General features: G+C 41.1%; 1 protein-coding gene and 1 non-coding gene across 3 annotated transcripts; both read left to right on the top strand.

Moving 5' to 3' along the window:
• The first annotated feature begins 280 nt into the window (after nt 1-280).
• On the top strand, nt 281-13,329 carry LOC139410447 (transmembrane protein 229B-like). 2 transcript variants are annotated; one of them, XR_011634507.1, is made up of 3 exons: nt 281-438; nt 9,681-11,892; nt 12,999-13,329. XR_011634507.1 is itself a non-coding variant. In XM_071155801.1 (2 exons), the coding sequence occupies exons 1-2, from the start codon at nt 387-389 to the stop codon at nt 10,163-10,165; spliced, it is 537 nt and encodes a 178-aa protein (XP_071011902.1). In that variant the 5' UTR covers nt 281-386; the 3' UTR covers nt 10,166-12,981. The 2 variants fall into 2 exon arrangements, 1 of the variants encoding a protein (XP_071011902.1); XM_071155801.1 differs by lacking the exon at nt 12,999-13,329 and having other exon boundaries at nt 9,681-12,981.
• Nucleotides 13,330-20,926: 7,597 nt separating this feature from the next.
• On the top strand, nt 20,927-21,020 carry trnai-uau (transfer RNA isoleucine (anticodon UAU)). Its single transcript has 2 exons — nt 20,927-20,964; nt 20,985-21,020. It is a non-coding gene; the product is annotated as a tRNA-Ile (tRNA).
• Nucleotides 21,021-24,448: the final 3,428 nt, after the last annotated feature.

Raw genomic sequence — 24,448 nt, 5'->3', positions numbered from 1 at the left:
AAGTACCCCTAAAGCCTTAGTAAAGTTTACTTTGGCGACAGTGACACGCAGGCACACACACACACACACACACACACACACACACACACACACACACACACACACACACACACACACACACACACACACACGCACACACACACACACTGTTTGTCACTGATGGCCCAGGTGAGTGGTAAACCTGGTTGGCTCTCCTCCCCACCGCCTCCGCACTCCACCCTGACCTTAGACTGGAGAAGAGATGTCGCTCTGTACCTCTGATAGCATGGACTGGCTTAATGTTTAGCCTAGGGTCTAAACACACACACACACACATAGACATAAAGAGGCAGACCGGGAAGCAGTATAAAAGGCAACGTAACCACAGAGACATACACGGCTCAGGGATGGAATCAGGAACACTACATGTAAGGAGGGTACTAGGCGGTAAAACTTTGGGTGAGTCATTGAGTCATTTTTTGGGGAGTTGGTTTTATAGGATTGCATTTTTATCACAAATAATTTCAGATAACAATCATGACTATCAGCTAATCAATTTGTTACAGTGGACCTACAGCCATAAATGTTTCTATGCTGAAATAAAAACGTGTTCAGTTCTTTCCTAAGCTGAGTCTTTTACAGTAACAGCCTGATCCATAACAATCACAGATAAAGTCAATTGTTTGTCTGTTAAATTGAGAAAAATAGACTCTATAGACCATAATAATGCTGACATAGTATAAGCACATTTCTTAAACTTTGCATGGAATACCATAGAGACTTTTTAATAGGAAAGCATGTAGTGAAATCGTCTGTGTTTCCCCCGTGAGTCAATAGAAGACAAAGGTTATTGACTTGCACCCCCCTCCCCAACGTCAAAAATATTTTCACATGACACTCCCCTTGTACTGTAAAAAAAATAAAAAATGCAACCAAGGTAAAAACAGTTTCAAGTTGGATATTCAACGGATATTCGCTCTTTCAAACCTCAATAGCTTTCAAACTATTTGAGCCACAGACTCCAAATAATTGTCATGATGTTGGAAAAATTGCGCACAACATTGCACAGGTCTTATTTTCACGATTTGGACATTAATTTGCTTTCCAAAGCTAATAAACATGTGGGAATGTGAGCAGCATTTTGAATTCCTAATTGAATTAGGAAGTACAAACTTTGTTTACATTTGAATTTCAATAGCTCCTTGGTCATGTGACCTACTGACTTCAAACAAGGTTCAGAATGTCCACTCAGTGGGCCTACACATTGCACATCCTTTAGTTTGTCCATTTCAATCTCACATGATTTTACATGAATTTTGAAACTTTCGAATTTCAATAGCTCCTTGGTCATGTGACCTAGTGACTTCAAACAAGGTGCAGAATGTACACCGACTACCCTCCTATATTGCACACTTCTTGGTTGTATACTGTAAAATCATGCGGTGTAACGTACATTTTTCATAGTTTTAAATTGCAATAGCTTCTTGGTCATGTCAATTACACACCTAAGAAGCATACAGTGGATATACATCCATATTGCATAACCTCTAGTCATGTATCGTCTATATTGTTGTACATTAATATTAGTTTGACAATTAGGGGGTTCAGTTCAGTGTTGTGTTTACCCTTTTCTTTAATATTTATTTATAATAACTGGTAGTACTTATTTTCCCAGTTTTTTTTTATTTTGCCACAGTATTTAACAGGGGTACACAATAGGAGAGAGACAGATAATATCTCCTCGGTTAATATCAACCATAAAGGAAAAGGTCAAAGTACGAGAGTCATGCTATTAATTGTCCAAAGCAGGGATGGAGAGTGAGCTAGTGAGGTAGGCTGCAGTGGGTTTGCTGGTCAATACATATACTGAACATGTAACCACAGTAATGGTGGTCAGTAAACCAACGAATAAAAAATGTATATTGACAAATTAAACAGAAATTGTAGACCTTTAATCTTTTCCAACATGTCAACAGAGACTTTACTTCAATTAAGTACGAAACATGTCACCGTGTTAACTTTCTCTGTATCCCTGGTTGATGTACATTTCAGAGCCTCTTCAGTGTGGATGGGGTATAACATACATTTTCAACAACAAAGACAGCACTTCCAGTTTGTGTTCTTTACTCTGTTGAACTCTTTTGTCTTCATTCCTAGGCACAGCACATGGAACCACCGTTGGCGGGCAAAACATTCAACCTAAAACAAAACAAAGCGTAACACGTTATAAATAATATCAAATATCAATGCAGTATGACGTATTAGCCATCCATTGTGTTCTATCATAAATTGTCTTACATGTTACTAACCCAGGCAGTCTTTGGGCCACATCCAGGTTCTTTATCAGTGGCACACATGAAGCAGTTGTTGAACTCTGAAATCATAGGCATGACCTGAACATATGGCTGTCCCACACAACAACATCAAAATATACATAACATAAAAAAAATATTTACATTTACTTTGAATTAAATGTCATTACATACCAGACATTTTTAGTATAACCTCAAGCCATTTTTATCCGCAGTTGCTCCATGTGTTTTTGAAGGTTCTATATCAATTTGGGAGGGGATGTTGGGGAAGTTCTGTGCAACTTCCTTGGTCATCTACACCAAAAAATTAAATTGAGTTTTTGACCTAATTGTCACATAACAGCAATAATATCCATTATTGAAAATATAACTCTCAACCCTGCATTATAAAGACCCCACAGCTGAAGGTGTCCTGCTGCATGGTGGGAGTTATTTCCCCTCCTTTCCACTTTGTCCACCCAGTCGTCTTTTCCATGGCAGGATCTTCTCATTTTGAGGTGTTCTCTTTTTCATTTAAACATAACGGGATTCTGATTAATATAGGCATATTAATACACAGGCCAAAAAATGTATGCTGTTTTCATTATCACTGTAATTTAGTAGAGGTATATATTCCTTTATGCCCCATTCTACACACAGCCTAAATTATAGGCCCTGAACCATTTACAGGACAATAATAAAAGTAGCATATAGGATCCAACCCTATCACAGAGTGAATAAATGTAGAGCGTTTGTAGACTTTAAGGAAACATTTTTTAAGGGACAGTTTCATCAGTACGTGCTTAAAGAAAGTCATATCACAAAGATCACAAATGACAGTGCCCACCAAGTCTATGACAATAGAGAATGAATTGTAAGCACCAAAGTGTGTTAAAGTGTGTTTGTCAAAATAATATCTGAAAATGTCAGTTTTTGAACATAATACCTATATTTGCAATAACAATTTATGATATATACAGATGAGGAATATTCCATGTACCAACATGAAATGTAGGACGGACATAAGACATTCCCACATACAGTATACACGTACATAGAGGCATTTTTCAGCTATGATTTTACCACTCAGAATCCAGAATGGATTTGACAATGGGGCCATCACAGGACGTAATACACCCTTACAACAATCTACTTTTTGGTCTTCTTGACTTCTTATCTGGTAAACTGCTACTGTGTGTACAGAAAAGAGCCCCAATTAGGGGTTAGTGTACTCCAGTTAAAAAGGTCTGGTTTAGATTAAAAACTATTGCCCTGTGTCCCCGTTCATAGGGGCATGAGAGACTAGTCAGTGGTAGAATTGAGTTGGCACTTTATTGGCCCAAACATCCACAGACCCACAAGGTTGAGGTTACTCATGGACAGTAATTAGTATATATATTTTTTTGCATTAATGCATTGTGTCTTCTAACTGTCCAAGAATAGGATACAAAGCAATAGAAAACATTTGTTCCCATAAATACAATGGAGGATGTCTCTCCTCATACCTCTGGCACTTGAGTCAGACTGCCAGACTGTGTAAAAACTTAATGATTCGGCCAGCAACGGAGATCCCATTGACTAAGCACCACAGAGAACAATCAGGAGAGAATACACAGGTCAAGGGTGCCAATTGAAAGTCAAGGGGTGTGTCTGTGCCTTTTGGATTACTCTCTCTTTACAGAGAACCCCTGTGGTTCAAGTCTGCTCTGCGCATGTCTGAAAGTGACAGAGCCAGCAGCCAAGACAGTTTTTCACAGTATGTCATAAAAAATGAGGGCCATAAATATTAAAGTGTACGTCATCAGAAACATTCAGCTCCATTTCCAGATAACTACATAATGATATTACATGTCCTTATACTTGGTTAGGTGCACATCTAATGTTCTTCTATGTTCATCCTTCATACTGTGTGAATTATTTTTTTACACAATATGTTTAGAATTGTGATTTAAAAAATGCTTATTGTCACGTTATGACGAGTATTTCTTTACCTCACCCACAAGCATTTGTGTGGCTGCAGAGTTTTAAACTCTTGAATGATGGAGGAGGAAAGAGGGTATTTTTGTCTGTAGACCTCACGACAGCAACCACCACCTCGCAATTGTTTCTTCGCCACAGAGCTGTGACCTGCAATATGCAAATGAAACACATTTAGAAGAGTTATTGTCCTCTTAAACATGAACCGAAAACAAACGATCACAATCCTTTAACATTTGAAAAAAAAAAGAACATTGTCACTTCGTGATTGTTTGTCATCTTTCCTGTCCTGTAGAGTCTCTCTGCCTCACCTTCTGTCCCTCTGTCTCTGGAGTAAGGATCTAGATGGTGTTAACTGAACTTCTGGCCACCATCAATATTTCCCTTTCCATTGTCATCTTTATTTGCCAGTTTCATGACACGCTCTGTTTCCAACGTGTTGTTAATAACTCCATCATTTTGTTGTCGTTGTATGTTTTCTGTAATGACATTAAAAGTTGAATTCATCACTATGGCGATACCTTTCCGTCACTCAGAAATAGAAGAAAGCGATCAAAATTGAAGTTGATCACTTCACAGGAAAAAAACAGTAGTTTCAACGTGTAGTTGTGGTGCGCATGTTATACGTTTTGGTGATACACAAAAATATATATGAATCTATTTTCCCAGTTAGAAATAGTAGGCCATGCATCAAATAACTATTTTCATCAGAAAAAACGAACGCTCAAATGCACTATAGTATTTTGTAAGTTGTCTGCAGGTGGCTTGTTGGGAATGCACTCAAAATATCAAGTCTTTATCAGGTTATGTAAACTGCGTGCTAATACTCACAGTATAAGGATTTGTGTTAATGTAAAGTATATGAAAGTGATGCTATGAAAATTATTATTTCACGTTATCAAGCTCACTTTGACTGACAAATCCCTGCCTATTACTGTGAATATAAAGAGTATATGTTTTTCATGAGGCCTACCTGTGCCCCTTCCTTTAAGCACCTCTGTTCGAACACCTCTCCTGTCCTTGATCCATTCCACATACAGCCATTTGCGGATCTTTTCAGTGTCCATGTGAACGATAGTTATTGCGAGGCTGGAACATTTGTTAACTTCCCCCAAAAATGTTGAACACCCATGTAAAATGAAGGCCTGCAAAGCTTACAGATTTAAGTCTAATAGCATGAGATGAAAGTAGACAAACATCAGGGTGTACAATGTGTAGGCCCACTGAGAGTACATCCGAACCTTGTTTGAAGTCATTAGGTCACATGACCAAGGAAATATTGAAATTTAAAATGTAGAAATATTCATATAAAATCATGTGAGATGAAAATGGACAAACTAAAGGGTGTGCAATATAGAAGGGTAGTCAGTGGACATTCTGAAACTTGTTTGAAGTCCGTAGGTCACATGACCAAGGAGCTATTGAAATTAAAAAATGTAAATAAATAATTTAAAATAGTGCGAGATGTAAAAAAAAAAATGTTTTAAGTGTGTGCGATGTGTGTCTATGCCATCGGGTTAGCTACAACCAGTTTTGAAAGCTTTAGGTGTAATGGTTAAAGGGCTATTGAAATGTGAAATTATTAATTTGTCACCATGTTGACGGTCCCTAACTGCTGTTGGTGGTCGTAAGGAAAACTACAGGCAAATATCCGTTGAATATCCAACCTGAAACTGTCTTTACCTCAGTAAAAATGCACACCCTCCCCCTTATACTTATAGAATTAACCCAAAACAATGTTTACGACCACAAATAACAATAACTGTAGCGACCCTGTGTTTTTAAACGTGGATATCATCTTCGCCACTTCACCATGCTTTTATGGCACAGTCGATACCATGCAGGGCTACGGGCCAGAAGGTTGAGGGTTCGCAGACCACCACGGACAAGTTAACTCTCCCTACCTGTTTCATTACACTATGATCAGAGCCGGCTGCAGACAATGATCAGCTAGGTAGGAATCCGATTTACAAAATGTTGTTGCAATATTTATAATGACATAAAACATATGCAATTAATTTTCCACCAACAGGTTTCTGTGCCAAATGCACCACAGAACCAATAAGCCAAGCATATCGACTTTGGACGCTTCAACATCATGGCTTGCGTTTTCAACACCACAATCAAATAGACTTGTCAATCTCAACAAACAGAATATACGGGTCTACATCCCTCCCTACCTTGTAGGCCTACCCAGTATCGAAGGCGTGGCTTGACAATCTCTGAATGTCATTACACTTTTTGGTGTTTTGTAACAGATGTCTCTTTCCATTGAATTAGCCTAATCAGATTAGAACATTGTGATTGTTTGTGTTTGTGTCACACATGAAAGGTAATACAATTAAAAAGTGAAATGACAAATACAGACTATATTAAAGCGTAAGTTTGTAGAGAGGAAGCAGAGCAATTTAAGCTTACCTTTTTTAGACTTCACACAGCCTGGAGGTTTGTTGGGTCATTGTCCTGTTGAAAAACAACTGATAGTCCCACTGAGCGCAAACCAGATGGGATGGCGTATTGCTGCAGAATGCTGTGGTAGCCATGCTGGTTAAGTGTGCCTTGAATTCTAAATAAATCACAGACAATGTCACCAGCAAAGCACCCCCACACCATAACACCTCCTCCTCCATGCTTCATGTGTGAACCACACATGTGGAGATCATCCGTTCACCCACTCTCCGTCTCACAATGACATGGTGGTTGGAACCAAAAATCAAACATTTGGACTCATCAGACCAAAGGACAGATTTCCACTGATTTCCACCATTTCTCGTGTTTCTTGGCCCAATCAAGTCTCTTCTTCTTATTGGTGTCCTTTAGTAGTGGTTTCTTTGCAACAATTCGACCATCAAGGCCTGATTCACACATACTCCTCTGAACAGTTGATTTTAAGATGTGTCTGTTACTTGAACTCTGTGAAGCATTTATTTGGGCTGCAATTTCTGGTAACTTTAATGAACTTATCCTTTGCAGCAGAGGTAACTGGGTCTTCCTTTCCAGTGGAGGTCCTCATGAGAGCCAGTTTCATCAAAGTGCATGATGGTTTTTGCGACTGCACGTTCCAAGTTCTTGAAATTTTCCGGATTGAGTGACCTTCATGTCTTAAAGTAATGATGGACTGTCATTTCTCTTTGCTTATTTGAGCTGTTTTTTTTATTTTTACCAAATATATACCACCCCTACCTTGTCACAACACAACTGATTGGCTCAAACGCCATTAAGAAGGAAATAAAGTCCACTAATTAACTTTTAACAAGGCACACCTGTTTATTGAAATGAATTCCAGGTGACTACCACATGAAGCTGGTTGAGAGAATGCCAAAAGTGTGCAAAGCTGTCATCGAGGCAAAGGGTGGCTACTTTGAAGAATCTGAGATATAAAATATATTTTAAATTTGTTTGACGCTTTTTTTTTTACTACATGTTTCCACGTGTTATTTCATAGTTTTCGCTATTCATAGTCTTCTCTATTATTATACAATGTAGAAAATAGTTCCAATAAAGAATGAGTAGGTGTGTCCAACCTTTTGACTGGTACTGTATGTGGCCAAATTATTATAGGACGACTTGGGAGAATGATGGTCCACAAAATACAGCAGACTGGCCTGCTACTGTGCCTTTCTAGACCTTATAAACCGTCGAGAGCAGACCCACAACTGATCCAAATGGAAGGCAATTATTCAAATCACAGGGCTTTTGCACAGTGGTTCAAATGACATTATCATTGCAGTTTACAGCCTTGGTGCAGCTTTGAATGATTTTACAGTTAAGCCTATTGCAGATGTGGACAAACGATCCACCTACTACTATTGTCACTATGCATGGTGGATAGAGGGCAGGATAGACAGACCTGTAGACCATATTGACCTGTGGTGAAGTTAGCTCCCGGAAAAGCATAGTGCATAAGGGAAGTAACAAAAACATGTTTACATAGGGGAGGCGCATGAAAGCAGATGAGGAAATTTGTCTAAGATGGACTCAATGAGATAGTAAAACCTGTAAAGGGGGAATGCAAACCAGGGAAGAAACATTCTCTTCAACATTTACACTCATCACAGCATCTTCAGTGAGAAAGTTCATTAAAATAGCTTCCCTTATCTCAGTAGCCCACCACATGGCTGGGTTTGCAGGATCACTCATGGGTGGAGCTACAGTAGTAAGCATATATCTATTATGTATAACTATATCATTTTAGTGGTAGAATATTTGTAGAGTGTATCCTTAAAACCATTTAGTAAAAGGCTAACTTTACTGGGTGTAAGGGTTACACACAAGTTGATGCTGTAACTAGTGGGAATGACTGTGTTTCTCGATCTGACAACTGGGGTTTTGTGTATTTGCCTGGTGAACCTGCTGTCAAAATGACATTTCTAATATTGCATTACTAAATAGTTATCATACTGTAGGTATCACAGAGCTGTAACTGAACATGGAGACATACAGAGTGAACCATCTCAAACCATTCCATTTGGACATGCTAAGACATCATGAAGACAACAGATGATGAAGAAACATAAATGTGACAGAGAATAGTAGAGTTGTCTCCTGATATGCACTGGCATGGGTCTATGACTATGTGCATTTAACCAGAGCATGCAGATATGTGGAGCAAGTATTTTGTGAGACTGTTAAACTGCTCTGTGTTGCATAATACTGTAACTGTATCACGGAACCCAAACCTGCTGTGCGTGTGTGACATCCTGCGCTATCGTGCATACATTTATTTTGTCCCTCTACACCAAACGCGATCACGAGACGCAGGTTAAAATAGCAAAACAAACTCTGAACCAATGACATTAATTTGGGGACAAGTCGAAAAGCATTAAACATGTATGGCAATTTAGCTAGTTAGCTTGCACTTGCTAGCTTTCTGTTTAGCTAGCTTGCTGTTGCTAGCTAATTTGTCCTGGGATATAAACATTGAGTTGTTATTTTACCTGAAATGCACAAGGTCCTCTACTCCGACAATTAATCCACACATAAAACGGCCAACCGAATCGTTTCTAGTCATCTCTCCTCCTTCCAGGCTTTTTCATCTTTGAACTTATATGGTGATCGGCAAAACAGTCCGTCTTTCAATCATCCACGTGGGTATAACCAATGAGGAGATGGCACGTGGGTACCTGCTTCTATAAACCATTAAGGAGGTGGGAGAGGTAGGACTTTCAGCGTGATCTTCGTCAGAAATAGAAAGGAATTCTATTTTAGCCCTTGGCAACGCAGACACTCGTTGGCGCCCGCGAGCAGTGTGGGTGCAATAATTGAATAATACGGATTTCTAAATGTATTTTGCGACGCTCGCGCATGCGACGTGTCCAGTCTGGTCAGCATGTAACTCTGTGCACTCATCACTCGTAATCGACTGTACTGTCTGGACAGGTGAGAAATACTTCATAGCGTGCGACAAGTCTTGATATTCTCTTCCTGTGACAGAGGCTGGTGATGACGAGGAGGCCCCACCAGAGCCACCAGAGCGGGTGACCCATCGTCCCCTGTCCCCTCTGGGCCGCCTCTATGTCTACGCTCTGCACGGCTGCCTGTGTGAGGTGGGCTTCACCGCTGTATGGGACTGGTGGGAGACCAAGGACAGGAGGCTGGCAGGACACACCAGCCTTTGGGCCCTCCCCATGTATGCCTTGGCCATCTTCCTCATAGAGGGCCTGCGTGGCAGGCTGTTGGCCCAGCGCTGCCCCCTGCTGCTACGCATGCTGGTCTACACCCTGTTCATCTACCTGTGGGAGTTTAGCTGGGGCGTGGTGCTGAGGTTTCTAGGAGCCTGTCCATGGGACTACTCTGGGTTTAGCTATAACCTGGCAGGGCTGGTGACTCTTGAGTACGCCCTGCCCTGGGCCCTGGCCTCACTAATAGCAGAGCAGCATGTCATCAGAAAAACTCTGAGAGTACGACTGGCTAAATGATGACTCTCTGTAGAGGATTACCAAGTCATACAGTCTCACCTACATGCTATTATATACACAGCATACTTAAGCAATAAGTCCCGAGGGGGTGTGGTATATGGCCGTTCTTAGGCATAACACAATGTGGAGTGCCTGGAAACAGCCCTTATCATAAACCCCCGAGGTGACTTATTGCTATTATAAACTGGTTAACAATGTAATTAGAGCATTAAAAATACATGTTTTGTCATAGCCGTGGTACACAGTCTGAAATACCACAGCTGTCAGCCAATCAGCATTCAGGACCTGAACCACCCAATTTATAAATGGAAACACACCATGTAATTGACAGTGTCCTCACAAACCCTTAAGTCCATCGTTTTCAGTAAGCATGGTAATAAACTGTCAACACGGTAATACAGGCAAGCATTTTTACTGAGAGAGCACTAGTCGGTTGCCATGGCAGTGAATAACAAGTGCACTATCAAGCATCAAATGAGGCAAGCTGGAACATGACAGAATGTATCAGTCATCTGCTCTGTGGGCAGTACACTGTGCTGGGAAGAGAATCTACTGTAGGGCCACTGTCACAAACCCACACACCACATTCAGTTGAACAACCTAAGTACTGTTCAAACATCCTAAAGGATCAAAGGCTTCATATTAAAAAAAGGTTTTAATTAGTAGGCCCGTCAAATATCTCGACTAACGTTCAGTGAATTGCTGATTTCTATTTTGTTCTGCTATCTTACATACATCAGGTTTGGACTACAGAGAAATACAATGAGTTATTCTGAACTGTGGGTTTAACTTGGTTAAATGGATGTTGTTCAAATTAATCTAATGGAGCATTGCATCAATGGAAGATCAAAGTTATGCTTCAGTGTGTGGTTTACATGAAGGGAAGTATTACAGGAAGTGCGTGTGAACTTCCTCATTCAACCATCCTGACTGCTGGGAAGTGCTAACGAAACCATTTGGTGTGTTAACAAATAAGAGATCACATACCATATTTGTATTTATTTATGAACACTTGTACAAATTGTACAAATGTACAATTCAGTTTGAATACATTTCAACACTGATTCAGGTGTTCATGAAATGGTTTCATTCCGAAAGCATGAAAATATATTGTTGTTGATAAGTTTATTTGTCAAGATGTTCTATTACAGTTTGTTTGACTTCCTGTTTTACTCAATACTTACCCAAATCTTATCTTTGAGTTCATTACAGAGTGTTAATCTTTAACGTCATTTATGACTCAGGGTTACAATCACGCTCTCTGCAGCAAAAGAACATGCAATCTCTTTCGCTGACCCTCCTTTTTCCTTGTGCGTCGCAGCAGAGAGCGTGCTCGTCAGAGGTCATGCACGTCTCCTTCCTGGGTTTTGAGTGACAAACAGGCAAATTCTCCCCTCCACTGGTACCGCAAGCACCGGAATCATACAAAAACAGAAATTCAAACAGATTCCTCTAGCAAACCACAAAATAATAGCATCTACTGTATGAGTGACGACCTCTTTCTTCTTGTGTTACTTGAATACAACATTCTTTCTCTAAAGCCATTATTTATTGGGGCAATTCACAAACATCCACTCTATCTTCCGTTTCCTTTTCTTATTACCACACTCATCATCCCACTCACTGGCTATGTCCCGGAATGAGTAGGCTGTCTCCTGTGGACTGAGGGAACTCTTGGCCATCCAGAGTCACATGGGGAGGGATCCCTCCTGGGAGAGGAAGAGAAGGTGAGGACGAAAGTGCCAATAGACAGAAGGAAGCAGAGCGAGTGAAATGAAAAGAGAGAAATACCACACGTTTAAATAAATAGTGAAGGCATGATGACGTGACAGAAATGCAAATTCTCGAATGGATTAGTGACACTGTACCTGCTGCCATAACCAGACATCAGTTCCTTGTTTACAAACCTCTGTCTGCCCGGGGCCACACAGCATGGTCTGTCACAGAGTAGTAGAAGTAACATTAGCACCACCATCCTCATCTTTACACTCACTAGTCTGATAAACCAGACCTATAGCTCACTTTCCTCCTACTACACTAGTGAGCAACTTACTGTAACTTTCAATATTAGCAAGTCATGAGTTTGAATCAAGTGGGGAGCTCAGTCTGGACTGGTTGTTGGTCGCTTTGAAAGGTTTCAATGAATGTAAAAGGTCAACAAATAGCTAAGTCATCATTCCAGATATTCCAGGGTCACCGCCGTCTCAAACTGGGCCCCGAACATGTAGATGGGGTGTCAGCTGGCCAGGGAGGGACGCTGTTTTTCCACTCAGTCTCTGAAGTGGAAGGGGGTCATCACATGCAAGGTGTTCTGAGGCTGTCTGAAGTCTAGACAGACAGAAAATGATAGCACATTGGCCAACAGGGTTCTCGTGTCGTGGGACACACTTGCACAGCAAAATATCCACAAACCAGATGTAAAACCACACAAAAAATAAAAGTAGTGTGCAACACCTACTGAAGACCACCTTTCTCCCATTGTCACTTTGTGAGAGGGGGAGTCACCTGGGTTTAACTTGCCTGTTCTGTGCTGCTCCGACGCAAAAAAAACTGAGGACCACAGCATCCGCTGAGTATTCCCTGCCGAGCACTAATGTTCACAAAAAAAGTGTTCTGTTTAATGCCGGACTAAACTCAATGACATGCGTCTCACTTTTGAATCACTGGCACCAGCTGGGTCCTCAGGTTTTCACAGTAAAACCCTCTCAAAATGTCTGTAGTGTCATCCACACATTACCTGAAACCACAGAGGCATGATTTCTTTCTCTATCTGTCTTTCTTTCTCTCTCTCTCTCTTTCTTTCTCTCTCTCTTTCTCTCTCTCTCTCTCGTAGGGGGGTCAAGGGGATGTGAGGTGTGAGATGTGTGTAAGAAGAAGGCATGGTGGATGGTGGTACCTTAAACAGTCTGTCTTTGAATGAAGCCTCCTTCTCTCCAACACCAGCCCCACAGTGTTATCCAGTCTCTGGGGGGAGTGGGGGATCCGAGCTGGGAGCAGAATTGTCTGAGGACCAGATATGGACACAGGAGGACATGGGGTGTGTGTGACACAAACACAAACCTAAAAAATCTGCAGTTTTTATGGCACTATCACTTATGTTAAACAGTGGACTTGGCGAGATAAGCTTTGAATAACTGTTGAATAAAAAACACAGATACATCATGCGGAGGATGTCTTAGGCTTCACATCACATTCAAGTGTTCACTGAATGTGCTTCTACTGACCTCCAGTGGCTAGATTGTGTTCTTGAAAATACTTTGTAAATACACTGAGTACACAAAGCATTAGAAACACCTGCTCTTTCCATGACATAGACTGACCAGGTGAATCCAGTTGAAAGCTATGATCCCTTATTGATGTCACCTGTTAAATCCACTTCAATCAGTGTAGATGAAGGGGAGGAGACAGGTTAAAGAAGGATTTTTAAGCATTGAAACAGTTGAGACATGGATTGTGTATGTGTGCTATTCAGAAGGTGAATGGGCAAGACAAAAGATTTAAGTGCCTTTGAACGCGGTATGGTAGTAGGTGCCAGGCGCATCGGTTTGAGTGTGTCAAGAACTGCAACGCTGCTGGGTTTTTCACACTCAACAGTTTCCCGTGTGTATCAAGAATGGTTCATCACCCAAAGGACATCCAGCCAACTTGACACAACTATGGGAAGCATTGGGGTCAACAGCCAGCATCCCCGTGGAACGCTTTTGACACCTTGTAGTCCATACCCTGACGAATTGAGGCTGTTCTAAGTCAATATTAGGAAGATGTTCCTAATGTTTTGTACACTCATTGAATAAAGTCTTTACATAGCGCAAATAAGTCTTATATCACATACATAATATCTCTTAGTCATTTGAATGCCCATTGTCTGCAAGTGCTTGAGATATCATTCCTATGCAATGTCCCTATCTGAAAGTAAGCAACTGATGCAAGGACATTACCACGCTAGTTAGTTAGCAATCAGTCAAGCCACCGTAGTATCTTTCCTGGCCCACGTGCCTAACCTTCTCACATAAACTCAGTCAGAAGAGCATCACTCAATCCTTTGCCACAGTATTTGGTCAATGTCATAGGTGAATGCTGGCCTTTTCTCCTACCTCCTCCCCTTCCTCTATGTGTTAATCATTTCTGGTGTTGGGACCTCCAACAAGCATGATGTTCAGCTGACAAAAATGCCTAGAGGAGAAAGAAAATATGCAAGCATGCGCTTTGCTCACATTCATTACCTTTGTCAATCTTTACCAACATAGCGTGAACGATTCATATTTGACTATTAAAGATAGTCAGGGGGTAAGCAGAACTTATTTTACAGCTCAACATGATGATGGCATGGTCCCATTTTAAAATAACAACAGATGCTTCATGTAAATCTTATAGATGATTTGTGAAGCATCTATTGCTTATGAACACTTTATATGAAGACTTTATAAGTTATAGTTTGTTTAATCTAGTGACACCGGAGTGTGCATCTAAAACTGAAACTATAACGATGTCTATAAACGAAACTAGCCCAGGCTGCTACTCACGTGAGTTTGTTGCACACTGGTGGTAGAAAGGCCTTTACATTCTCTGCAATCCATTTGTCCACGTTCACAAGAAGTGGTTTCCCACTCATTATTGCAAAGTGATGTGAAAATTGGAACTGAAAAAATAACTCTTTGTGTATTGAATCACTTAGTTCTGTGTTTTTTTTTGGGGGGGGGGGGGGGGGGGGGGGGTTCAGAGAGACTGAGAGTCCAAAATACAGAAGTGGGATAACTAGGGTAGGAGTCCGGTGTGATCGGTGAAAGGTTGCTTACATTCCCACAATAAGAAAACTAGTGACAGTGGTGTGGGCAGTCATATAAAACCAAAGCGGAAACACTTGTCCGTAATGTGATGGAGTGAAGTGATGAGGGGACGAGGGCTGCACATGTTAATGAGTAGGAGGGAAGCAGGAATCACATTAAAATTAGCGCTGCAGTCTCTGCAGTCTCATAGAATGTTAAATTGACTGTACTCTATGTTTGAACCTGTTTTATTGGCTGAGTTCATCACCTTAAAATCCCCTTCTTTTACCACTTACCACAACATCAGCAAGACAAAGGAGCTGATCGTGGACTACAGGAAACAGAGGGCCGAGCACGCCCCCATTCACATCGACGGGGCTTTAGTGGACCGGGTTGAGAGTACCTCTGTGTCTACATCACTAAGGAATTAGCATGGTCCACACACACCAAAACAGTTGTGAAAAAGGTACGACAATGCCTCTTCCCCCTCAGGAGGCAGAAAAGATTTCGCATGGGCCCTCAGATACTCGAAAAGTTCTACAGCTGCACCATTGAGAGCATCTTGACTGGCTGCATCACCGCTTGGTATGGCAAATGCTTGGCATCCAACCGCAAGACGCTACAGAGGGTAGTGTGTACAGTCCAGTACATCACTGGAGCCAAGGTCCCTGCCATCCAGGACCTCTATACCAGGCGGTGTCAGAGGAAGGCCCTTATAATTGTCAAAGACTCCAGCCACCCATAGACTGTTCTCTCTGCTACTGCATGACATGCAGTACTGATGCCCCAAGTCTGGAACCAACAAGACTCTGAACAGCATCTTCCCCCAAGCCATAAGACTGCTAAATAGTTAAGCAAATAGTTACCAGGACTATCTGCATTGACCCCCTTTTGCACTAACTCTTTTGACTCCTCACATATGCTGCTGCTACTTCTCATTATCTATCCTGTTGCCTAGTCGCTTTACCCTTACCTATATGTACATATCTACCTCAATTACCTTGTCCCCCTGCACATCGACTCTGCACTGGTACCCTGTGTATATAGCCAATTTATCTTTACTCATTGTGTATTTATTTGTGTTATTTGCATTGTTGTGAATGGCCCTTAAGCATTACACTGTTAGTATAAGCCTGTTGTTTGTGAAGCATGTGACAAATACAAGATCAAATTATTTGATCTAAAAAAGGTGCATAGGACTTACTATTCTACTATCAGCTCTTACTGTCTGGGTCCAGATTGATGACACACAACCAGAGTGATGACATCAGAGGTCAGGGCTCTGTAAGATGAATAGGGCAACCCCCTCAGCCCACCCCCACTGTTAACTAAGAAATAAACAATATACCTGATTACTTCTCTTTTACTTTCTCATACACTAGCTAATTCCTGTATTCTAAAGAAAACTGACTCACTGGCTGTGTCCACGAATGATCAGACTCCTGTAGACAGGGGGAATCTTGGCTAGAGTCATAGAAGACCTCTCCTGAGGGAGGAGGAAAGGGTGAGAGGTAGAGAGAGAGAGAGAAAAATGTGAGCAAAGTAGCATTAACAGCTAAGTAGCTGAAAAATGGTGATCAAATCAAAGTTTGTTTGTCACGCGCACTGAATACAACAGATCACCTTACAGTGAAATGCTTACTTACAGGCTCTAACCAATAGTGGTAAAAAGGTAAGGTGAACAATATGTAGGTAAATAAATAAAATAACAGTAAAGAGACAGGCTATATACAGTAGCGAGGCTATAAAAGTGGTGAGGGTACATAGACACAGGTTAGTCAGTCTGATTGAGGTAGTATGTACATGTAGATATGGTTAAAGTGACTATGCATACAGTGCCTTGCGAAAGTATTCGGCCCCCTTGAACTTTGCGACCTTTTGCCACATTTCAGGCTTCAAACATAAAGATATAAAACTGTATTTTTTTGTGAAGAATCAACAACAAGTGGGACACAATCATGAAGTGGAACGACATTTATTGGATATTTCAAACTTTTTTAACAAATCAAAAACTGAAAAATTGGGCGTGCAAAATTATTCAGCCCCCTTAAGTTAATACTTTGAAGCGCCACCTTTTGCTGCGATTACAGCTGTAAGTCGCTTGGGGTATGTCTCTATCAGTTTTGCACATCGAGAGACTGACATTTTTTCCCATTCCTCCTTGCAAAACAGCTCGAGCTCAGTGAGGTTGGAAGGAGAGCATTTGTGAACAGCAGTTTTCAGTTCTTTCCACATATTCTCGATTGGATTCAGGTCTGGACTTTGACTTGGCCATTCTAACACCTGGATATGTTTATTTTTGAACCATTCCATTGTAGATTTTGCTTTATGTTTTGGATCATTGTCTTGTTGGAAGACAAATCTCCGTCCCAGTCTCAGGTCTTTTGCAGACTCTTCCAGAATGGTCCTGTATTTGGCTCCATCCATCTTCCCATCAATTTTAACCATCTTCCCTGTCCCTGCTGAAGAAAAGCAGGCCCAAACCATGATGCTGCCACCACCATGTTTGACAGTGGGGATGGTGTGTTCAGCTGTGTTGCTTTTACGCCAAACATAACGTTTTGCATTGTTGCCAAAAGTTCAATTTTGGTTTCATCTGACCAGAGCACCTTCTTCCACATGTTTGGTGTGTCTCCCAGGTGGCTTGTGGCAAACTTTAAACTACACTTTTTATGGATATCTTTAAGAAATGGCTTTCTTCTTGCCACTCTTCCATAAAGGCCAGATTTGTGCAATATACGACTGATTGTTGTCCTATGGACAGAGTCTCCCACCTCAGCTGTAGATCTCTGCAGTTCATCCAGAGTGATCATGGGCCTCTTGGCTGCATCTCTGATCAGTCTTCTCCTTGTATGAGCTGAAAGTTTAGAGGGACGGCCAGGTCTTGGTAGATTTGCAGTGGTCTGATACTCCTTCCATTTCAATATTATCGCTTGCACAGTGCTCCTTGGGATGTTTAAAGCTTGAGAAATCTTTTTGTATCCAAATCCGGCTTTAAACTTCTTCACAACAGTATCTCGGACCTGCCTGGTGTGTTCCTTGTTCTTCATGATGCTCTCTGCGCTTTTAACGGACCTCTGAGACTATCACAGTGCAGGTGCATTTATACGGAGACTTGATTACACACAGGTGGATTGTATTTATCATCATTAGTCATTTAGGTCAACATTGGATCATTCAGAGATCCTCACTGAACTTCTGGAGAGAGTTTGCTGCACTGAAAGTAAAGGGGCTGAATAATTTTGCACGCCCAATTTTTCATTTTTTGATTTGTTAAAAAAGTTTGAAATATCCAATAAATGTCGTTCCACTTCATGATTGTGTCCCACTTGTTGTTGATTCTTCACAAAAAAATACAGTTTTATATCTTTATGTTTGAAGCCTGAAATGTGGCAAAAGGTCGCAAAGTTCAAGGGGGCCGAATACTTTCGCAAGGCACTGTATATGATGAACAGAGAGTAGCAGTAGCATAAAAGAGGGGTTGTCAGGTGGTGGGTGGGACACAATGCAGATCGGGTCATTCATGCGTGGGGAAGACACATACCAGTTGCATATCCACAAATCAGTTTCTCTTCTCATCCCCTGTCTCTCGTGGCCAATAGAGAAGGGTCTGTCATGGGAAGAGTAGGGCAACATGACATCATCATCATCATCATCATCTTCACACTCTCTAATCAAGCCCCAGGTGGACTAAAGAGCAGTTTCTCACATTTTCCTTTCCCATCAATTTGTTAAGGATCGGCCCCTTTTTTCCAATTTTGGCCTAAAATAACATACCCGAATCTAACAGCCTGTAGCTCAGGCCCTGAAGTAAGGATATGCATTTTCTTGGTACCATTTGAACGGAAACACTTTGAAGTTTGTGGAAATGTGAAAGGAATGTAGGAGAATTTGACACATTAGATCTGGTAAAAGATAATACAAAGAAAAAAACAACCTGTTTTTGTATTTTTTTGTACCATCATCTTTCAAATGCAAGAGAAAGGCCATAATGTATTATTCCAGCCCAGATGCAATTTAGACATTGGCCACTAGATGGCAGCACTGTATGTGCAAAGTTTTAGACTGATCCAATGAACCATTGCATTTCTATTCACAATGATGTATCAAGACTGCCCAAATGTGCCTAATATGTTTATTAATAACTTTTCATGTTCAAAACTGTGCACTCTCCTCAAACAATAGCATGGCATTATTTCACTGTAATAGCTACTGTAAATTGGACAGTGCAGTTAGAATAACAAGAATTTAATCTTTCTGACAATATCAGATGCGTCTATGTTCTGGGAAATGTTCTTGTTATTTACAACCTCATGCTAATCGCATTAGCCTATGTTAGCTCAACCGTCCCACCAATCCTGAAGAAGTTAATGAGCTCCATCTCTCCACACTACATCCCCTCTCCGTCGATATCCTGGAGCTTGGCAGGAGCCACAGTCTGCTGGGAGCTCAGTCTAGACATGCATTTGTGAAATAAGATTAGTTCTTGCTAATCTGCCTCCTTGGAGATGAAGGTCATGTGACAGATTTATCTCCCAAGCATATGTTAAAGAAGGCTGCTACATATGCTACATTTCCATCCCTCTCTCCCTCCATCTATCCATCCATCCAGATACAAGACAGATGATTGCTTAAGTTAGTGGATAGATGATAATGATCTGAATTCATGTTGTCAAGTATGGTTGTTGACATGTTGAATTGTGATCCTCCAATAAACTATCCCTACCATACATGTCAAGACTAGCAGTGTTTTTCATTCAGTTTACAATGTTAACATAACCATACCACAATAAAACAATGTACTCTTTTTCGAAAATAGATTATTATACACAAGCAAAACTGCATCATGTTATAGAGGGTAGCCTGAAGAGAAAGAACACGTTTAGTCAACATAGCTTCGGGAAGTAGTTTGGGGGTGGGGGTGCTGCAGGACGAACACAGGACTAGTGCACTACTTTTGTGAAAAAAGGTTAACTAAATGTATTTGAGTGTTTACCAGCATGTGTAACTTCAGTCTGATAATTATCTGTGCAAAACAGTTAATACTTGTGGAATATATAAATACTTGCTTGATATTTATTTTCCAGTTTCTTGAAATACTTTGCAAATGCAACTTATTTCTATCAGTTGTTTTACAATTTAGTAGACGCCCTTATCCAAAGCAACTTACAGTAGTGAGGGCATGCATTTCATACTGGTCCCCCATGGGAATTGAACCCACAAGCCTAGAGTTAAAAGTATCATTCTCTACTACCAACTGATCCACATCATCACATCACAAACCAGTTGATGTGTCAATGTAGTCAATCAAGTACTGTATTGTGCATTGTCTTTATGGTGATCGAAAGTCCACAGAGACAGGGCAACAACTCTTACAATTCCAACGGTTGAATCCTGCAATATACTGTTTTATACACCTACCTTTTTTGCCAAAACAGCAATGCTGACATTGTTCCTTAATTTAAGGTTAGGGCTAGAATTAAGGTTAGCAGTGTTGTTAAATTAGGGTTACGGTTAGGAACACTGTAGAACTATGTGGGGTTTAGCCATAACTTTGTGGCTGTGGTAACTAGTCAGGACCCTGTAGCAGCCACGATTTCACAGAAATTAGCAACTTGTTATGAAATTAATATTCATACTACAACCACACAATATTATATCACTTTCCAGATTAGCTGTCAAATACACACGGCCAATATAGGAAAATACAATTTAGTCACAATAGACTCGACAACGGATAGCTCTTCAGGCGAACTAACGTTAGCAAGCTAGTTAGCGATGTTCAAACAACGCAAACGACTGATTCGGCAAATCAGTAATTTATTAAAGCTTAGTCGGGTCTTGATCGGTTTCTATGGGTGTTGCTGTATGGTTCTGGTTGTGTTGTAACACATAACAGACAATTTAATTACCGATAAATAAATCATTAAAAAAAGAGAAGATAGCATCCGGTTTAGACTGTTCATAATCTCTATTGCTGAGCCGTAGAAGTGGAGCTCCAGTGGCGCAATCGGTTAGCGCGCGGTACTTATATGACAGTACATTGTAGAGCTATGCCGAGGTTGTGAGTTCGAGCCTCACCTGGAGCAGTATTTTTACTGCTTACTGAACTTGAGATAACGTAGAATACGTGAACCAGCCGCTCAGTGACCAACTGTCAGTGACTGACAATTAAGCAGTGTAGACAAAGACGATATCAGGTAGGGACTTTCTTCTCTAACATATTGTTAGACACAAATATAAAAATTTAGGTAGAGTAGCCTAGATATTACTTGTTAGATATTGCTGCACTGTGGGAACTAGAAGCACATGCATTTCGCTACACTCGCAGTAACATCTGCAAACCACGTGTATGTGACCCATACAATTTGATTTGATTCGATTTAATCACGATTTGTCATGTTTTAGCGACATGCTATTTCTTAGCTACATGTTATCATTAACAGATATTCCTGCTGTTTTATGAAGACATACAACAAAATAGCTATCATCCACACTCCCATCGCGGGGGCCAGTCGTGTATTGCCATAACGGACATTTTGGTGACCTTATTTTACTTTTTCTGCTGCTTTTGAGATACGGTTCGATCCCACCTTGGGACACTACTTGATTGAGTATATAAATACAAAACAATCATACTATTGATCACTCTATTATCTATTATTATTCTAATATGTATTCATTATAGAATTGTCAGTATTTATGATAAACCTTTAAACTGCACTCTTCCTCTCCTCCCTGGCTGTCTATTTTTCAGCTCCAGATGACAAACCTACACTGTCCAAGGGTTGCAGGTCTGCCAACTTCCTTCTGGTCACACATTGTATTCAGAGAAATATCCAATAAACAAAGACATTGCTTTAAGAACAATCCAAAATGTATTTTTGATACTGTCTCAAAGCTAACTAAAAAGCAGCATTCCCCAAGAGAGGATGGCTTTCACTTCAGCAGTAATAAATTCATGAACTTCTTTGAGGAAAAGATCATGATTATTAGAAAGCAAATTACGGTCTCCTCTTTAAATCTGCATATTCCTTCAAAGCTCAGTTGTCCTGAGTCTGCACAACTCTGCCAGGACCTAGGATCAAGAGAGACACTCAAGTGTTTTAGTACTATATCTCTTGACACAATGATGAAAATAATCATGGCTTCAAGCTGCATACTGGACCCTATTCCAACTACACTACTGAAAGAGCTGCTTCCTGTGCTTGGCCCTCCTATGTTGAACATAATAAATGTCTCTCTATGTGTACCAAACTCACTAAAAGTGGCAGTAATAAAGCCTCTCTTGAAAAAGCCAAACCTTGACCCAGAAAATATAAAAAAACTATCGGCCTAAATCGAATCTTCCATTCCTCTCAAAAATTTTAGAAAAGCTGTTGCGCAGCAACTCACTGCCTTCCTGAAGACAAACAATGTATTAAAAATGCTTCAGTCTGGTTTTAGACCCCATCATAGCACTGAGACTGCACTTGTGAAGGTGGTAAATTACCTTTTAATGGCGTCAGACCGAGGCTCTGCATCTGTCCTCGTGCTCCTAGACCTTAGTGCTGCTTTTGATACCATTGATCACCACATTCTTTTGGAGAGATTGGAAACCCAAATTGGTCTACACGGACCAGTTCTGGCCTGGTTTAGATCTTATTTGTCGGAAAGATTTCAGTTTGTCTCTGTGAATGGTTTGTCTTCCATTTTAGGACCACTATTGTTTTCACTATATATTTTACCTCTTGGGGATGTCATTCGAAAACATAATGTCAACTTTCACTGCTATGTGGATGACACACAGCTGTACATTTCAATGAAACAAGGTGAAGCCCCAAAATTGCCCTCGCTAGAAGCCTGTGTTACAGACATAAGGAAGTGGATGGCTGCAAACCTTCTACTTTTAAACTCTGAGAAAACAGAGATGCTTGTTCTAGGTCCCAAGAAACAAAGAGATCTTCTGTTGAATCTTACAATTAATCTTGATGATTGTACAGTCGTCTCAAATAAAACTGTGAAGGACCTCGGCGTTACTCTGGACCCTGATCTCTCTTTTGACTAACATATCAAGACTGTTTCAAGGACAGCTTTTTTCCATCTACGTAACATTGCAAAAATCAGAAACTTTCTGTCCAAAAATGATGCAGAAAAATTATTCCATTATTTTGTTACTTCTAGGTTAGACTACTGCAATGTTCTACTTTCCGGCTACCCGGATAAAGCACTAAATAAACTTCAGTTAGTGCTAAATACGGCTGCTAGAATCCTGACTAGAACCAAAAAATTTGATCATATACTGGCTTCCTGTTAAGGCAAGGGTTAATTTCAAGGTTTTACTGCTAACCTACAAAGCATTACATGGGCTTGCTCCTACCTATCTTTCTGATTTGGTCCTGCCATACATACCTACACGTACGCTACGGTCAAAAGACGCAGGCCTCCTAATTGTCCCTAGAATTTCTAAGCAAACAGCTGGAGGCAGGGCTTTCTCCTGTAGAGCTCCATTTTTATGGAATGGTCTGCCTACCCATGTGAGAGACGCAGACTCGGTCTCAACCTTTAAGTCTTTACTGAAGACTCATCTCTTCAGTGGGTCATATGATTGAGTATAGTCTGGCCCAAGAGTGCGAAGGTGAACGAAAAGGCTCTGGAGCAACGAACCGCCCTTGCTGTCTGCCTGGCCAGTTCCCCTCTTTCCCCTGGGATTCTCTGCCTCTAACCCTATTACAGGAGCTGAGTCACTGGCTTACTGGTGCTCTTTCATGCCGTCCCTAGGAGGGGTGCGTCACTTGAGTGGGTTGAGTCACTGACGTGATCTTCCTGTCTGGGTTGGCGCCACCCCCTTGGGTTGTGCCGTGGCGGAGATCTTTGTGGGCTGTACTCGGCCTTGTCTCAGGATGGTAAGTTGGTGGTTGAAGATATCCCTCTAGTGGTGTGGGGGCTGTGCTTTGGCAAAGTGGGTGGGGTAATATCCTTCCTGTTTGGCCCTGTCCGGGGGTATCATCGGATGGGGCCACAGTGTCTCCTGACCCCTCCTGTCTAAGCCTCCAGTATTTATGCTGCAGTAGTTTGTGTCGGGGGGGCTAGGGTCAGTTTGTTATATCTGGAGTACTTCTATCTTATCCGGTGTCCTGTGTGAATTTTAAGTATGCTCTCTCTAATTCTCTCTTTCTTTCTCTCTCTCGGAGGACCTGAGCCCTAGGACCATGTGTCAGGACTACCTGGCATGATGACTCCTTGCTGTCCCCCGTCCACCTGGCCGTGCTGCTGCTCCAGTTTCAACTGTTCTGCCTGCGGCTATGGAATCCTGACCTGTTCACCGGACGTGCTACCTGTCCCAGACCTGCTGTTTTCAACTCTCTAGAGACAGCAGGAGTGGTAGAGATACTCTTAATGATCGGCTATGAAAAGCCAACTGACATTTACTCCTGAGGTACTGACTTGCTGCACCCTCGACAACTACTGTGATTATTATTATTTGACCATGCTGGTCATTTATGAACATTTTAACATCTTGGCCATGTTCTGTTAT

Source organism: Oncorhynchus clarkii, chromosome 1 (genome assembly GCF_045791955.1).
Source record: "Oncorhynchus clarkii lewisi isolate Uvic-CL-2024 chromosome 1, UVic_Ocla_1.0, whole genome shotgun sequence".
Classification (NCBI taxonomy): Eukaryota; Metazoa; Chordata; class Actinopteri; order Salmoniformes; family Salmonidae; genus Oncorhynchus; species Oncorhynchus clarkii.
The sequence above is the reverse complement of the archived record's forward strand: the minus strand, read 5'-3'. Positions and strand labels throughout refer to the sequence as shown.

Coding starts and splice junctions, on each gene's coding strand:
- LOC139410447 (XM_071155801.1), top strand. CDS start 387: ATGGAATCAGGAACACTACATGTAAGGAGGGTACTAGGCGGTAAAACT. Junction 439..9,680: donor ACTAGGCGGTAAAACTTTGG/GTGAGTCATTGA, acceptor TTCCTGTGACAG/AGGCTGGTGATGACGAGGAG.